The sequence below is a fragment of the Monocercomonoides exilis genome, assembly GCF_001643675.1.
Source record: "Monocercomonoides exilis strain PA203 chromosome Unknown scaffold16-1735695, whole genome shotgun sequence".
NCBI classification, from domain to species: domain Eukaryota; phylum Preaxostyla; order Oxymonadida; family Polymastigidae; genus Monocercomonoides; species Monocercomonoides exilis.
In genome coordinates this window covers 1053151-1063680 of record NW_027150561.1, presented here as the reverse complement: position 1 = coordinate 1063680, position 10530 = coordinate 1053151, and the positions used below count along the sequence as shown (strand labels likewise).

Here is a 10530-nt window from a genome sequence, read left to right as displayed (position 1 = left end):
TTGAAGCGATCTTTTTTGTTTAACTCTTTCAATAATCAAAATGATGAAAATTTGTTATTTTCTTTCTAATCATTTTATATTAGAGTTTATTTAATGAAATAAATTTTTAGGATAAATTGTGAAGTGCCTATCATCATTTCCATGAATTTTTACTAAAAAAACCAAAACATCACATGTTTGGAATTAACATGTAAAATGAAACATGAAATAAATAATATCTGACTCAAGTGTAATTTGTCAATTCACAAGAAGAAGCTTATAAAAATAAGAAGAGGAATTTTCAGGAAAGAGGGATGATGGATGATCACATTCTTCTTGAACGCATGAAAGTTTGAGATTCGCATAACCCTGTCAATGCAATCTTTAAAAAAAATTTTTAATAAATTAAATAAAATAAAAAAAATTAAAAAAGATGATAAAAGAGCACACAAAAAAAGAATTTGGAAATAATAATGAAAAACTAAATTTTTACAACACAGACAAAATTCAAATTTTTTTTACAATTCTTTCATTTTAATTTGTATTCATCATTCAATAAAACACTCGTTTCATTTTTTTCAGAACATACTGATTTTGAAGGAATGCTCAAGTCATCTGTTCCACTTGGCCTCCACACTTTCTCGTGTACTGTCTCTTTTCCAGGAATTCTTGTTCGATAAGTACCTCCTTGGGGAATCACATACTCGGGGAACTTATTAATCGTACCTCCCATCGGGGACATTCCTTTGAAAGGAACTGAAACGGCGCGCTGTTTTTGCGGAGCAGTCATTGACCTTTTCTTCACTCCTTCCTCAGAATATATTTTGTTATCAAAAAGCCTATCTCCATGGCTTGTCGATAAAAATGGTCTTGTGATTGGCTTGTTCGGAAGCTGGCCCACAATTTTCTTTTTAACACCTCCATAAGGCTCGGATTTATATTCAAATTCTTTGCCACCGATTGTTGTATGATAATAACCATAACTACCTTTCTTTGGAGGATTTGTAACGAAGTTTCGAGGGGTAACTTTTGTATCTCCTTTTTTAACATCTTTTACACCTTCAGGCATGTGTTCAGGTGGTTTTTGAAGTGTTCCGTAAAGGCTACCTTTACCAACGCTACAAAATACATCGTTCAAATAAAAAGTATTTAAAAAATAACATATTTAAAACTGTATTCAATTGTTTAATAATTAAATCAAACGATTTTTTGGGAGGACTTGCAGGAATAAAAGGCTTTAGAGGATGTTTTTTTGTTTCTTCTAAGTGTTTCCTTCTTTCATAGGAAAGCATATCAACGTATGGTGTTCCCTAATTTTTATTCAGATAAAAAAGGAAATGAATTTAAGGAGAATGATAAAAATTCCTTTATGCAATAGCTGATGCATTTTCAAAAACATACAGATGCAAGAGGAACATATTGCTTTTGAAGCAGTTGTGAATCTGTTCTCCCATGCTTGCCAGGTGATGTGAGGATTTGCCTTCCACGATAACGGTCATCTCTTGGAGCTTGTTTGTCAGCAGTGTATTTATCCTTGAAGCAAAAATAAATAAAATATAACAATTTAAAAAATTTATCAATAAGCAAAATAAATACCCCAATAGTAATATGAGACGGTTCAGAAAATGTATCTGTTATATGCAAATCATGTTGCGCAGCGTTTGCAAGTCGGTCTCCAGAAGACATTATGAAAATAATAAATTTGAGATTTTATACTTTATGCAACGGATGATCCGAATTTTTCAAAATATTTATTTGATCAAATAATAATGATTTGAAAATTTAATGTTTAAAAAGGATTTTTGATACAAACATGCGCTCACTAATGTTTTGTTAGATATGCTATGAAACAGCAAAGCGGAGCGAGTATATAGTTGGTGAACTTTTGAGATCTTCGAGTTTGATAATTTATGTGAATGATCAGTTAATAAGAACCTAACAAAAAAGGTATGCGAGAATTTATGAATATTTTTGAAAAATATGATGATACCTTGGGTATTCATGCACCACTCTTAATGAAGCATTTGACTGATGAGATGAAAAAAGTTAGCAAAGTCCGCAATTCTTATGTTTTCATCAGTCCAATGTCTGGTGAAAGTGTTTGTATTGTTTGTTAACCGTATTCATCTCATTTTATTCATTGCTATCATATGTGGAGAAATATCCTTAAATGTGACTGAGATTTTTATTTTCATTTAATTTTTAAATTTTTTCAAGAATATTTTTATCGTTAAAATTTTTAATTTATATCATTATATTTTTTCGTTTTTTCAATAATTCTTTAATTTCTTTTAGAAAAGTTAATTTAAAAATAATGAACAAGAAATTGATTATTGTTGAATTGCTTTTTATTTTGTGTGTGTGGTGATGTGAAATAAATTTAGAAATTGATAGCAAATTATTTATTTGGGAAATTTATTTGTGATTAAAAAGAAGAAAATGATGAATCTTAAATATTGAAACATATCTGTAATTTTAGTTCACAAAAAGGAATTAAAATTACTGAAATTCAAAATATGATTTGAAAAGCACTTTTTCAGGAAAAACAACTTTATATTAAACATTGTTATTTTTTCTCAACAAAAACGAAGAAAAAAGTAGACTCCATGTTGTCTACTCAAAATATTTACGTGCAATCCAAGCAAAATTAACAGAAATATTTATTTGTTATTTGTGTTTGTAATTTTCAAGCATTATTTCATCTTTGTGATTATGAATGGAAAATGATTGATATTTGCAAAATTAATACCATATCTTATTTCATTGTTCATGTGATTCTTATTTCTTCAAATCAGCATATAAGTTCAGCTGGATAATGAACTTTATTTTTCTTAAGGAATAATTTTTCTTTTCGTTTTTCACCCATAATAAAAGTTTAATTATGAGCAATCCTTCAAAACTTATTGAGGAGGGGAGTTATTATGAAGCTTATCAGCTTTATGTATCTCAAATGAAACGTATGTTCCCAAAAAAACCAGAAGAAGCAATAGATCTCGCTGCAAAAAGTGTTGAAGTTCTTTCACAAATTCCCCAGGTTTTTCAGTAATATTTATTTTAATTTTTAATTCCTTTTTTTCTAAATGAAATAAAAGTTTGCGCTTGCATACGATTATGCAGAGATATTTATAACTATGCTTTATAAGAAAAAAATAGGATTTTCAGAAAGAACTCTGAATAGAATTCTCGAGATTGGACGGATTCTTATTGATTTATCGAGCAAAGAGGACAACAAAGATTGTGAAAGCAATAATCAACTTGATCAATTTCATATTTCAGATGCAAATAATTCATCAGAAAAACTTAAAAAAGATCAAAAGCTTTGCTTTAGAGAGCGAACGATTACATTTCTTCACAACTCTCTCGAATGGTCTATACAAACGAAGATATGCCAAGTCGGACATCCATCTATTCATACACTTCTTGGAGAGTTGCACTCATCTTGCCCAGATGAAGTTAATCTGGCTTATCAACACTATCTTCATTCCGACACTTCATTTATTTTGTATTATTTTATTAAAGATCAATTGTATCCGACAGACGAAGAAATTGATTCTTTAGAAGATACAGAGCAGAAAATTCATCAAGAAAATCCGTTGCAAGAACAAGACTTTACACCAACACAGTCAACTCTTGGAAAAACGAAAAAAGACAAAATGAAGGAGATTTTTGCCCCTTTTGAATATGGCATTGTAAGAGCGATATTAACAATCCTTTCTGTGAACAATGCAATGGATGCGAAAGCAACTCTGAAAATGGCGGTATCGCTTATGAAAACGTATGTTGAAGATATTATTTCTGGAGAAGAAATAGAATTGGTGAGTGGTGAAGAAGAAGAGAAAGAACTGGAAGAGGAAAAAAGCAAAGAAACAAATTCATCTTCGCATGCGCAAAGTAGTCTTCATGCCGATGAAGTATCATTCAAAGGATTTAAAATTACTCAGAAGCCGATTATTTCATTTGTGAATTGCGAAAGTTTCACACCGATCACTCGCTGCTGCGCATGTTTCTTGGATTCGCTGCAAAGCCATAACTATTCATTATTTAGGCAGACTGAGCTTGTCTATAGACCTCTTCTACTCGTAGACGACACACTTGGCCAGTGTTTGGATGGAATCCACGACGTGTACTTTAAGGAGCATTCTACAAATGCATCTGAAGAAGGAGGAGACCCAAGAAATTCAGGTGATTTCATGTCATCATTATTTGGAAGTGCATTGGGAGGGGATATGGGAGGACTGATGAATATGGTCGGTTCTCTTTTTGGAGGTTTTGAGGATTCATAAGTGTTAGTTGTTTTTATTTGCACTTGCTTTTGTTTACAATGTGAGAAAAAATGAAAATGCTATTTCATTTTCTCCAAGAAAAAATAATGTGGAAAAGTTGTATTAATTAAGAAATACATAATTTAAAAAAAAAAGATATTGATAAATAAGATAAGTTTACGTAACAGATTGAACTTCAATTTTTTCAGAATTTATCAAAAATGTGATGAATTTGCCTAAAAAAAAGTTTCTTTTTATTAAATTATATGTTTGTTTGTTTTGGGTAATTTATAAACCTACATTAATTATCAACGAAAATTTGCTTGCTCTACCAATTTTAAAAATTTATCACAACAGTTTTCGCATTTATGCATCAACATTACACGCACCTATCGATGTTCAGTTTTTTTAATGAAGTGTTGTGTTTTGAATAAATTAATAATATTTGATGAAAAAATTGGTCTTTTGACTAATAAATTGGCGTATTCATCTGTGATATGACCAGTGATAAAAATATTTGTTTGTCAAAAAAAAAAAAATTAAAAATTAAAAACTTAAAATAAAAAATAACAAATAAAAACAAAAAATAAATTTTTTTTTTAAATTAATATAAAATAAATTATTGCAAAAACTTCTGAAGACTTTTCAAAGCACTATGGAAAGATTTTGTTGATAGTATCTGTTATATCTTGTCGTTTTTTCTCTTATGTCAGTGACCGTCAGTGACTGTTAATGACAAATTGTGACAAGAATATTCCTCAACTGACATTTCGTGTCAAATAAAATGAATATTGGGAACTTGATCACACAAATAAAAAATTTGATTTTTTCAATATAAAAAGAATTATATCATGAAGATTTTCAAATTAATTATTTTAGTAATTAAGAATTATGAAATCGTTATAAATAACCCTTTTTGACAAATCATAAATATCTTGTCAGCCATTTTGTCATTTTTTCTATTTTCTCTTGTCATGTCACAGAGGTGTAGAAAATAACGCTGTTTAAAAGAATATTTAACTTTTTTCGAAAATCCCATTGAAATAAAAAATGTGATCAAAACTCGAACGAAAGCATGATTATTAAAAGGATCAGCCATATGTCATTAACCGTCATTGACAGTCACTGGCAAAGGAGAAAAAAATAGGCATTTCAGATGCAGTCAACAAATATCTTCCAAAGTGCTTTTTAAAGTCTTTATAACTTTTTGCTAACATTTGTTTAATTTTGTTCTAATTTTATTTATTTTATTAACAAATTTATTTTATTATTTATTTTTTAAATTTATTTTTTATTTTTTAATTCTAAACAAACAAATGTTTTTATCACTTGTCATGTTACAGACGAAAAGTTTTGATTTTTCAATGATCCATAAAAAGAGAAAAATAAGAAAAATAAGAAAAGAAAAGAAAGAAAAGAAAATAAAAAAGTGAAAATGAAAAGGTGAAAGTGAAAAAAAAACTGTCGAAGAGAAAGCAAAGAATTTCTGATTCATAATCGATAACTGTTTTTGATATCGTTGATTATTCAAATTTTTGTTATCTTTTTCAAAGATAGTTAAAAATAACTCAAAACGATTTTTTTGTGGATTTCTCACTGATCCAAAAAAAAGTTTGCTGTTGTAACCATCAATGCTTAACACGCACACTGGTACCAAACCTACCTCCTTTATTGTAAAGCTTTTTACACATATTTTTGATAGAACGCAGAAACAAAGGAGGTTTGCTCCGAGATAATGAGTGTTATTATAAATTATGGGTGGTTTGAGTGAAAAACTTCGCCTTATCCCAAATATGACGTGGAAAAAAGGGCGAGATAAAAATACAAAACAATAACATTAAAATTAAGAAATAAATAAATAATGCATTGTCCGCTTCACTTCCCCACCGTCTTCGCCTTTTCGCCTTGGTCACGAAGACCAGAGGGCAGGGGATATTGCCCCTCGGAGCTCTCACCTGCAGGCCGTGCAGGGGTCCGGTGAGGCGAGTAATCTTGGAGCAGAAAGAAAAACCACTCTCGCTTCCGCATAGCGTGGAAAAGAAAACTGCGTGTGATAAGCTCTGCCTCCCGCTCCTCTGTTGCATCGGCAGAGCAAACCCTATCATCGCGCACTGCATGGATTGCTCTGACTCTTTTGTGTTAAAAACAATCGTTATCGTGTTGAGGAGAAAGCTTTTAATTAATACTGTTTATTCAATCTATTTGAATATTTCCAGATCCTAGACGTACACTAATCACTTCGGGCGTTTATTCTTTCTTTCTCACTTTCAATATTTCGCCCTTTTTTCTAGCCATCTCCCCACATACTCCTGGCTCCCCCTCGCACCACTCCTCCTATCGTCTCTCCATCCGCATTCCTATTATCTCAGAGCAAACCTGTCTCACTGCGTTCTATCAATTCGCAATGGAGCGAATTAACAAACGCAAGAAGCAGGTTTGTTCCTCAATAATGAGTCTCGAAATCCCTTCTATCTCAGCACGTGTGATCTAAAACCACTTTCCTAGCACGCTCTGGTGCGGCGGATGCACAGAATGACTGCGGATGAAGGTGCGGCCCTTGTCTCTACTCCCTCCCTTTCTTGAGGTGTCTATGGGGTGTTCTTGATCGGGTCTTAAATGTTTCTGCGGTCCTGACAATTTGTCCTATGCTTCTCTCCCCGCGTTTCCTCCCATCAGTTTCAAGATTCTTCTGTGAGGCAGTCTGTCTGCCCTCCGTCAGCTCCATAATGTTGCGGTGAATTATGGGAGGTATCTCTTCACCTTTGGGACGTTGGGCCATATCACTCTCCTGCTGTTTACCCTTATCTCGAATAAGCACTCGTCTCTTTGATCTCTTCCTTTTGCTCACCTCCACTTCTCCCCCAGCTTGTGCATTCTCTCCTGTGTATTCCTTAATTTTTGGTACTATCTCCTCATCTCTTGCATCCTCTCTCTCGCTGTCCTTCTCCGACTTGTCTCACTTTCCTGCAAGGGGTACTGGGGCTCCGATCGTCTTTAGGATCCATCTCATGTATTGAACCGGTAAAACGGTGTAATATTCCTGGGCTACTCTAGAACCTGAGGCCCATCTCGCATAAGCATTGATAGCCTTCCAGTCAGCTCCTTCTCGATTTGCTAAGTGTGTAATCACTGTGTGTCTTATAGAGAACGCCGTGAAAGTTTCGGGAATTCCGTTCTCTCTCAAAATAGCTGTTAGTTCTTCTTTGATCTTCTGTAGGTTAGCGGGTCTACTCCCCTCTATATCGAACCACACATGTTCGCACTTAAAGGTCGTCTTTACATTGTCCATCCAACATTGAAGCGCTCATATTGCATCGATACGTGGGTTGGGATGTTTCCGTTTTATAACTTTGATAATCTCACCTCCCGACGTCTTTGTTCGTACTTGTGTCTGGACAGAGTTATCTTTAAATATCGTTGTCACACTTCTCATTCTTTCCAGCTCTGCTGGACTTAAAGCACCAAAAATCATGGTAAGGATGAGAGCTCTCCTTTGGAGGATCTGTGGGTCCGTCATCTCATGGGTGGCTTCTGCCCATTTGGTGATTATTGGAAGATATAACATCGTCTTGAACCGTTTGCCCTTTCTCGGCTTATCTCCCACATAAGTTTTTAGAAAAATTTCTATGTCCTCTCGATCAATCTTTGTTTCTCTAAATAGGTTGATGGAATCCAGTATTTTCCGTACTGTCTGATGAATCACTCCGCTTGAGAGGTTCGTATTCGAAAGCGTTTCGGTAAACTCTGCCATTATCCATTTTGCATCTTTGGTTGTGAGGGGGTCAATGTCATCCATGCGCTCTCTATCCAAGAATTGTTTAAATCTCAGCATCACCCTCCACGTATCTTTTTCACTCTTTTGATTTCTCAAAATTGATTCTGCAATGTCCTTTGCTCCAACGTGTTCTTCCCATGCATAGAAGAGGTCCCTTCCTTGGATATTTTCCTCTCCAGTTTAACGCTTATCACCTCTCATGGGGGTAGTTTCCAGCCTTCCCTTCTCATCTTCGTTCCCGGTATCATGCACTCTTGATATGTCCCCAGGGTCTTTATCGAATGCCCAGGCTGCAGTAGCGGGGTCCAGGTCTGCCCCCGCCAGGCTGGCAGAATCAGAATCGTAAGTTCCCTCTGGGCTTCCTTCACCTTCTCTTTCATGGTCCGTCCGATGTTTCTCAGGAACGGGTGTACTAGTACTATCTCGTTTCCTTGCATTTCTCTCTCTCTCCTCCCTCTCAGACAGGATAGTTTCCAAGTACTTCCGCGGAATACCGAAGTAATCTGTTCCAAAATTGTATCTGGTATTCTCGGTGCGATTGTTTATAATATCTCTGCGACTTTCTCACCCTTCAGCGCATAATCCGGCTTTTTCGCAATCCGGCTGAGTGCATCTGCTTCCGTGTTTTGTTCTCCCGGGAGATGTTCCGTCTGTATTGATATGTCCAGGCTGTTCAGTCTCTTCTCCAATGCTCTCAGTGTTGGGATGAGCGATGGCGCTCCCCTCTTCTTCTATATTGTCCATCTCGTAGACATGTTGTCTATCTTTAGACGAATATGGTCTATCTTCTGTTGTTGCAGCCATGATCCTTTCCTTATCAAAGTCCTCAACACTGCTCTGGACTCCTTTTCGTTTATCGCTAACGCACTCTCCTGGAGGGTCCAACTCCCGTGGACATTCATCTTCTCCTCTTTGTTCTCTTTCTGTATTGTTAACATTGCACCACATCAAAGCTTTGACTCGTCAGTTGTAAGTTCTGCTGATCTGTTCCTTCTCTTCAGACTCCTTGGTCTATTCTCTTGCAGGGTTTTCCTCCAATGTGTTAATTCTCCTTACATCATTGGGCTGACTCTCACCGTTCCCTTCCAGCCCCCGAGGGCTATTGCCTGCCTCAGCACGTATTGCTTGCGCTTCATCCACAAACTCGCTGGTGGGCGTTGTAACCTCACAAAATTCAGCCTCCCAAGGAGTGCTGCTAGGTCCCTCGTCCTTTGTCTCCTCCTTTTCTTTGCATGTGCGATCCATTTTCGCACATCCTCCAGGAGCAGCACTCTCTTCATTTCTTGGAGCGTCACTTCCATCTTCTCTGAGTTCCACAACCATCCCAGAAACTACACGCTCCTTTCGGGTTCCAAATTCAGTTTCTCTTCCGACAGTATCCAGCCCAGATTTCTCAGGAACTGGGCTATCTCCTGTGAGATCGATCTTAATGCATCCCTGTCTGGGTGCATGAGGAGAATGTCGTCCAGGTGTATAACAAGCTTCACATTCCAATGTTCTTTGATATTTGACGCTGCGAGTCTCATTATCTTCGTGAAAACTCTGGGCGTGTCTTTTGCTCCAAAGTGCATCCCTATGTGAGCATAGCATTGCTTCTGGAAGCTGAAGCACAGATAGGGACTGAATTTCTCGTCCACTTTGACATGTTGGTATGCACGCGATATATCCAGAGTTGTCATCCAGTCGTTCTCCTCCAGGAGTTCCACCACTTTCTCCTGGGAATCCATCTTGAAGTGTTTTCCCTGCACTTCCTCATTTTGAGCTCTGCAATCCAGGATCTTTCTCCTCTTTCCGTTTTTCTTTATCACCATAAATGTCGGGTTGAACCACTTCACCTCCGACTCCTATATGGGCTTCACAACTCCATCCTTCAACTCCTCCTCCAAGAGGGATAAATAATTGTTCATCATCTCCTTCATCCCCCGAAACTCTTGTCTGTGTTTTCACTCCTCGAGTGAGCTCGGATCCTGGGGACTTTTCCATTGAGCTCTTATACCACGGCTCACTTGTTTGTCTTCCCCAATCTTCTTCCACTCGCTCAGTCTGTTCACTAGTCTCCCCGGAAGTGGCTCCTTCGGTGATCCACTTGCTACGCTCCTCTTCACTTCTGGCGTCTTGTGGCCAAACTGAATCTGTGTATACTCTTCCCCTTCGAGAATATCTTCAATAACTGTCTACGAGTTCTCCTCCCGAGCAGTCCCAACTGGAGGCTCTGTAACAGTCCCAGAAGCTCTCAAAACACTCTTCTCGTTCCTCCTCTCGCTCGTCTGTTCCTTCACTCGGGGATATGCAGAGTCTTCTTCTGTTTTCGTTGTCTCGTGTTGCGCCTCTTCTCTCAATATCCCCATCGCGCGATTCACTGTGGTTTCCCGTGCTCTTTTCTTCTCTTGATCAATCCAACTCACCACATTTCCGATATTCACGAACTGTTTCGGAACTTCCGTCTCTGATCTCATCTCGCAAAGAGCTGCGGTTTCTTGTTGTGTAATCATTTTGCTGGAAATGGACTCTCTC

At 36.6% G+C, this 10530-nt stretch overlaps 6 protein-coding genes across 6 annotated transcripts; 1 reads left to right on the top strand and 5 right to left on the bottom strand.

The window, feature by feature from the left end:
- Positions 1 to 50: 50 nt before the first annotated feature.
- MONOS_7105 (putative protein of unknown function (DUF4586)) lies at positions 51 to 1665 on the bottom strand (the record flags this gene model as incomplete). The annotated part of the gene is made up of 5 exons (XM_067877406.1): positions 51 to 361; positions 569 to 1097; positions 1183 to 1289; positions 1381 to 1512; positions 1576 to 1665. 5 exons carry the CDS (start codon positions 1663 to 1665, stop codon positions 305 to 307), a joined length of 915 nt encoding a protein of 304 aa, XP_067729647.1. The 3' UTR covers positions 51 to 304.
- Positions 1666 to 2860: 1195 nt separating this feature from the next.
- Positions 2861 to 4635, top strand: MONOS_7106 (putative Protein of unknown function (DUF410); the record flags this gene model as incomplete). The annotated part of the gene is made up of 2 exons (XM_067877407.1): positions 2861 to 3013; positions 3072 to 4635. 2 exons carry the CDS (start codon positions 2861 to 2863, stop codon positions 4260 to 4262), a joined length of 1344 nt encoding a protein of 447 aa, XP_067729646.1. The 3' UTR covers positions 4263 to 4635.
- A 2562-nt stretch (positions 4636 to 7197) lies between these two features.
- MONOS_7107 (uncharacterized protein) lies at positions 7198 to 8037 on the bottom strand (the record flags this gene model as incomplete). Its single annotated transcript, XM_067877408.1, has 2 exons — positions 7198 to 7478; positions 7605 to 8037. 2 exons carry the CDS (start codon positions 8035 to 8037, stop codon positions 7198 to 7200), a joined length of 714 nt encoding a protein of 237 aa, XP_067729645.1.
- Positions 8038 to 8196: 159 nt separating this feature from the next.
- MONOS_7108 (uncharacterized protein) lies at positions 8197 to 8964 on the bottom strand (the record flags this gene model as incomplete). The annotated part of the gene is made up of 2 exons (XM_067877409.1): positions 8197 to 8536; positions 8585 to 8964. The coding sequence occupies 2 exons, from the start codon at positions 8962 to 8964 to the stop codon at positions 8197 to 8199; spliced, it is 720 nt and encodes a 239-aa protein (XP_067729644.1).
- Positions 8965 to 9027: 63 nt separating this feature from the next.
- Positions 9028 to 9999, bottom strand: MONOS_7109 (uncharacterized protein; the record flags this gene model as incomplete). The annotated part of the gene is made up of 2 exons (XM_067877410.1): positions 9028 to 9731; positions 9852 to 9999. 2 exons carry the CDS (start codon positions 9997 to 9999, stop codon positions 9028 to 9030), a joined length of 852 nt encoding a protein of 283 aa, XP_067729643.1.
- Positions 10000 to 10190: 191 nt separating this feature from the next.
- On the bottom strand, positions 10191 to 10508 carry MONOS_7110 (uncharacterized protein; the record flags this gene model as incomplete). The annotated part of the gene is made up of 1 exon (XM_067877412.1): positions 10191 to 10508. The coding sequence occupies one exon, from the start codon at positions 10506 to 10508 to the stop codon at positions 10191 to 10193; it is 318 nt and encodes a 105-aa protein (XP_067729642.1).
- Positions 10509 to 10530: the final 22 nt, after the last annotated feature.